We start from the raw sequence: 6367 nt of genomic DNA, 5'->3' as shown, positions 1-6367 counted from the left end.
TTGCAAATTGGTGAACATAGATTTTCATTCTCTCTTCTACGTTATGATCCTATTTGTATGGTGAAGTATTTGGGACACACAATATATGTTTTAAAAAAGAAGACTTTGTAGTGCGCACATGATATTTCGTGCGCACGACATATTGGACCAGGGGCCAGTAACACATTACGTATCACTATAGGGATTATTCAACACTATGGTTTTTTTCACAGTGTGTATAAAATGATGGCTGTTTGACATGAAAATTTTAACCGTTACTGTTTTCCATACCGCATTAAAAACGACACAATGTAAACACAAATAATGGGTATGGGGCTTCCCAGAGAGGACATTCATAAGATATACATATGAAACAGTAGAAGACATTGAATTATGGAAATGGTGCAAATATACTTAAATATCTACATAATACTAAATTATGTTACATGTATTCCCCCAAAACAACATGCACCTATTAGCATGTTCAATACTAAAGAAACTATGAAAAACGGTTCATTTATTGATACAGTAATCCATAGGCCTTATCTTTACATGCTATACGCAATCTTGAGTTAGTAAATATAGCTTTCAATATGAAAATCACTGTCCACATGTCCAGGTCATATCACGATATATTTAATGTATGGAAGCACTTTGGTGTATATAATCAATAAAAAGACAGAACATGTTTATTTTTGCGTATACTTTCAAATGGAGGAAACCCTGATAAATAATGGTTCGAGTATTGAGAATCGGATATATTACAAACGTGAACTAATTTATGAACTTTTAAAGATGTCACATACAATCATCTTTAAATCTTATGCCGGGAAGGTTAATCTGTTTGAAACTCGTATCAATATCAAGAATAAAGATGCATCATACATTATGGATATAATGTAGAGGATAATAACATAAAATCGTTTACGGAGCAGAATTTTCACAATATTAGAAAAGAGAGTCCCTATAATAATAAGGACACATATTGCTTACTAGTTAGAAGCTTTAAATGATGCCTAACATGGCTTCTATCGCTGGTGTTATAATACTTTACAAATATTAGTTACTAGAAGTAAAACATGAGCATTGACGAAGTTGTGCCGAGTCAAGTTAACTGGAAGAGGCGTTCACTCAACCTGTGCTCACTTTTGACACTTTTCCCCACCCATAAATGTCTGTTCTGTGATAAAGAAACTTAAGTATAGGGGGAAAACACATGCTAGAAAAGTGTATGACAAAAACAGTAGAAGAACCATTAAAAACATTAAAAGCCAGTAAAGCGTAGCAACTACCTATGAATGATTGATTTCATGAAAGGTGAATATAACGAAAAGTGATCAATCTCATTACTCCTATAATGTAAAACTTATACGGTACCAATTTTGATGCACCAGATGCGCATTTCGACAAATAATGTCTCTTCAGTGATGCTCAACCGAAATGTTTGAAATCCGAAATAACTATGAAGCTTTAGAGCTAAATATAGCCAGAAACAGCGTGCCAAAAAAGTGAAGCCAAATTCGTCCAAGGATAAGAGCTATGCATGAGGGAGATAATCCTTAATTCTGAAATGAATTTCTAAATGCTATAACAGCAATTAAATAAACATCCACATTTTCAAGCTAGTAGCGAAGTACTTAGCTACTGGTCTGTAGAGACCCTCGGGGACTAGCAGTCCACCAGCAGAGGCCTCGACCCAGGGGTCATAACGTAAAACTTATACCGTACCAATTTTGATGCACCAGATGCACATTTCGACAAATAATGTCTCTTCAGTGATGCTCAACCGAAATGTTTGAAATTCGAAATAACTATGAAGTTTTAGAGCTAAATATAGCCAAACACAGCGTGCCAAAAAAGTGGAGCCAAATTCGTCCAAGGATAAGAGCTATGCATGAGGGAGATAATCCTTAATTTTGAAATGAATTTCTAAATGTTATAACAGCAATTAAATACACATCCGTATTTTCAAGCTAGTAACGAAGTACTTAGCTACTGGGCTGTAGAGACCCTCGGGGTATAAGCAATACAAAAAGATCGTTGGGTAAACACGGACCCATAAACACCCTAGAGGTAGGATCAGGTGCCTAGGAGGAGTAAGCATCCCCTGTCGGCCGGTCATACCCGTCGCGAGCCCTATATCCTGATCAGGTAAACGGGGTTATCCGTAGTCAAAATCAGTGTGCCAAGAACGACTTAACAATCGGTATGAAACACGTCAGACAACATTTGACCCAATGACATGATGTATTGACGAACTACATCGTTATAACGGTTATATAATTAACGAAATGCTGACTTCAATCAAGACTGTTGAAACCCCTGCACCATCAACTTTTTCATCAGTAGCTTGCCTCGATTTAAAAACTAACTACACGCAGAACAAGCTCTTGCGTATCGAGTCAGTTGAGAGATATAAACACCATATGCAGGTGGTAATGGAATATTACTACATATATATGTTAAGTAGACGATGGAGAAGCTGAAACATCCCGTTTGTCATACAGTTGAGTTGTCAGTTTGCCGTTAATGTATACTTTTAATAAAATATCTAAGTATGAAGCAAAAGTGGACGACTCTGTGGTGTCTTTTACTTCTAGCTCACAGGGATATATGGGATCGACATATATTGTTTAATGTCCCGCGTGAGAATTTTTCACTCATAAGGAGAAGTTACCATTGCCGGTCTATGCTCGGCTCTTACAACCTTTGGACAGGGAGGGATCTTTGTCATGCAACACCTGCTGTGAAACAAGACCTTGGTTTTTAGGCCCCATAAGGAGAACCGCCCCATTTAGTCGCCTCTTACGACAAGCAAGGGCTACTGAGGACCAATTCTGACTCGGATTCCTACAGGGCAACTATAAGTAACGTTAGATATATTGATATGGTTGCTTAGAGCGCGATGTTTAACCAACCTGCAGAAAAACATACACTAGGCCCGATGATCAAATGAAGTTAGAAACAAAATATACATGTAATTCTTGAGCACCAAGAAAGACATTTGACTCTATCCGAATATATGGAGATAAATATCAGAGAGAGCTTTGTCATTTATCCCGACTGATATACCAGTGATTACACAACTTGAAACTTGAAATAAAAAAACAAAGCTCCAAAAGGCGAACTTGTATATTCTACGAGTGAACAAGTAATTGAGTCTGTATTTGTGTTTCCCTTTCAAGTCAAAGAATCCATGGTAATCAAAAGACAGATTTTTGACTGCTAAAAAATTCCCCTCCAATAAACTACCATGAACACCGCTCCATCATCTCTGAATGCACTTGTATATAATTTCTCACTGCATTTCTCTCTCAGGTCGTATCAGACAACCCATCATTTTCTTCAAGATCAAAAAGGTTTGCCAAATCGTACTCTCACTTGAGATCAACAAAGTACGCATATGATGTGATCCAGTTTTTGCCCCGGAACCAAACCAAAGTTCCATTGTATTCGTCTCAGGCCCACAGTCCCCTCTCCAGCTCATAGTAATGTGATTGTATACAAACACCCTCATCTTTCTAATTGTTAATGGTGCTGTACATGGGGCCGGGATATAATCAAGGAATTTCTGCACTCCTAGTATGCGTGTATACGATTTTATTTTCTTTGTTGAAAGAACACAACCATTAATTATTACGGGTCGCATATACTCAGAGGTGTATCAAATGAATGATAGGATTAAAGCCCGGACGCATTTTGTCCCAGAATTGAGCAACAAATTGTTGCCGCGTTTTACTCCAGACAAAGAAATAGCCTAAAGTATAAAATTTGCAGAACCTGTAATTACAAGTTTTGTGAGAGTTTTCGCGGCCTACTCAACACACAAGTCAATATGTTTTCTTATCTCTTCTGACGTAAGTGTTCAAATAGCTACCCGAAATGAAGTATGTGCAAACAAGCATTAAAATAATGTAAACAAGAGATAACACACGAAGACAGTGTATGTATACTGACAAGCCGCAAAGGAACTTATACACAGGACTAGATTGAAGGTCGGAATAACAGGGAGGCCATAATGGATTCACAGGTGAGACAAAATTATATACATGCTTTCTGACATTACAATGCCATTAATATTGATATTTTGTGATCAATGAGATGGACATAATCAATCTAATGATTTCACATAATTTTGATGTAATTCTAACGTGTGAAATGTTTTAACCATGTAAAACTATTCTATGATGCTCATTTCTATTGACAGTAACTGCTCGTGTGACCCCGACATCAGAAATGCATCCCCGGCGTAGTGCTCAGGAAGTCCTACTGTGTGACCTCTGTGAAACTGTCCCTCTACAGAGTCATTGTGAACTTTGTAATATAAATCTCTGTGTTAACTGTGTAGGAAAACATCTCTCAGATTCCTCTAAAAGACACAAAGGCGTGCCGTTTTTACAGAGAAAGGCGACCCCTAACTACCCGAAATGTCCGAATCACGCTGATGAACACTGTAAGCATTACTGTGAGAAATGTAACACCCCTGTCTGTATTACCTGCGTCTCCTCTGGTAAACACAAAGGACACAAGTTATCAAATATTCTGGAAACACTTAGTTCTAAAAGACAAATATTACAAAATGATTTGGAAGAACTCGAGACCAGAATTTATCCCCGATATGAAGACATTGCTGTCGATGTCCAAACGGAGAAAGTCGAGTTAGAAACGAATTATGGGAAACTGATAACAGATGCCGATCAACAAGGATACGTTTTACACCGGGATATCACCGACATTGTCAACCAGCGGAAATCAAACATTCAGGAGATCAAAAACAAACACCTATCTGCCCTGAATAAAAATACAGATGAAATCACACAGAAAACTACTGAACTCAAACAGATCATTTCCGACTTGAAATCAATCCTAAAATCAAATGACGTCTCCTTAACCTCTACTTACAAATCTAGGAATTCTGAATTTAGAACATCGCCGCCTAGAGTCCGAATTACATTACCAAGTTTTTCTGCTCAGAAAATAAACAAAGATCAGCTCAATGAAATGTTTGGTTCTCTTTCATCACTGTCCTTTAACACAGAACGTGATGATACCATAATATCACCAGAAGCTGCATCGTATCCTCTCGTCAAACCATTGCTTGATGAACCGCGACTGATCGCCACCATAGACACTGGGTATGAAGATCTATACAGTGTTAGCTGTCTGAGTGAATATCAAGTCTGGACAGGCGGGGATAACGAAACCATGAAGCTCCTCAACCTCCAGAGTAAACTACTGACATCAATACAAACAGAGTCGAGGAACGCACCATGGGACATAGCAGTGACAAGTGATGGTAACCTTGTTTATACTGATGATGATAATAAAACTGTAAACTTAGTGAAGAATAAACAGGTGGGGACCCTGATCAGACTACAGGGGTGGAGGCCTCTCTATGTCTGCAGTAGCTCTTTTGATGATCTCCTGGTCACCATGATCAGTGATGATAGAAAACAATCCAAAGTTGTGCGTTACTCTGGCTACACAGAGAAACAAACCATTCAGTTTGATCATCAGGGTCGTCCTCTTTATTCAACGTACAACACTAAATATATCAGTGAGAATCGCAACCTGGATATCTGTGTGGCTGATCGTGGAGCTAGTGCGGTAGTGGTGGTCAATCAGTCAGGAAAACTCCGATTTAGATACACTGGTCATCCCTCTAATACCAAGAAATCATTTGATCCAGTCGGCATCACTACAGACAACCAGAGTCACATTCTGATAGCAGACTGTCGCAATCACCGTATCCAGATCCTAGATCAGGACGGGCAGTTCCTCCGTCACATTCAGAACTGTGATTTATCCCGTCCTCACGGTTTATGTGTAGATATGAGTGACAACCTCTTTGTAGCTGAATGTTACACTGCTAAAGTGAAGAAAATTCAATATTTACACACATAGTTTTAGTTACACATTCATGTATCAAGACAGTGTTAATTACATATCTAAACACAGTGCTATATACATATGCTTGTTAATTACAGTCCCAATTAAATACATCCATGTGTAAATTACAGGTCTGTGTTACTCACATCTCAATGTTTATGATGTGTAACAAACATCTACTTGTGTGTGTGTGTGTGTGTGTGTGTTTAGGTGATTAAACATTAGTCTCTCACTGTTGTTTAATTATTAATAAATATATCTCACTATATGCAAAGGTGGAGATAACGAACAGTGATCAATCTCATAATCCTATAAGGAATACAAAATTAAGAATCGGGCTAACATGGATATACCAGGGGTGGGGTAAGGTGCCTAGGAGGAGTAAGCATCGCATGTCTACCGGTCAGGTAAACGGGGTTATCCTTGGTCAAAATCAGTGTGCCAATAGCGGCCTAACAATCGGTATGAAACACATTGAATTCCTTCTAATTGATATTGG

The 6367-nt window shown here is 38.2% G+C and overlaps 1 protein-coding gene across 1 annotated transcript; it reads left to right on the top strand.

Moving 5' to 3' along the window:
* Positions 1-3943: 3943 nt before the first annotated feature.
* Positions 3944-6100, top strand: LOC125663370 (E3 ubiquitin-protein ligase TRIM71-like). The gene is made up of 2 exons (XM_056146499.1): positions 3944-4009; positions 4187-6100. The coding sequence occupies exon 2, from the start codon at positions 4216-4218 to the stop codon at positions 5881-5883; it is 1668 nt and encodes a 555-aa protein (XP_056002474.1). The 5' UTR covers positions 3944-4009; positions 4187-4215; the 3' UTR covers positions 5884-6100.
* Positions 6101-6367: the final 267 nt, after the last annotated feature.

The sequence above is a fragment of the Ostrea edulis genome, chromosome 8 (genome assembly GCF_947568905.1).
Source record: "Ostrea edulis chromosome 8, xbOstEdul1.1, whole genome shotgun sequence".
NCBI classification, from domain to species: domain Eukaryota; kingdom Metazoa; phylum Mollusca; class Bivalvia; order Ostreida; family Ostreidae; genus Ostrea; species Ostrea edulis.
This window is presented reverse-complemented; position numbering and strand designations above follow the sequence as displayed.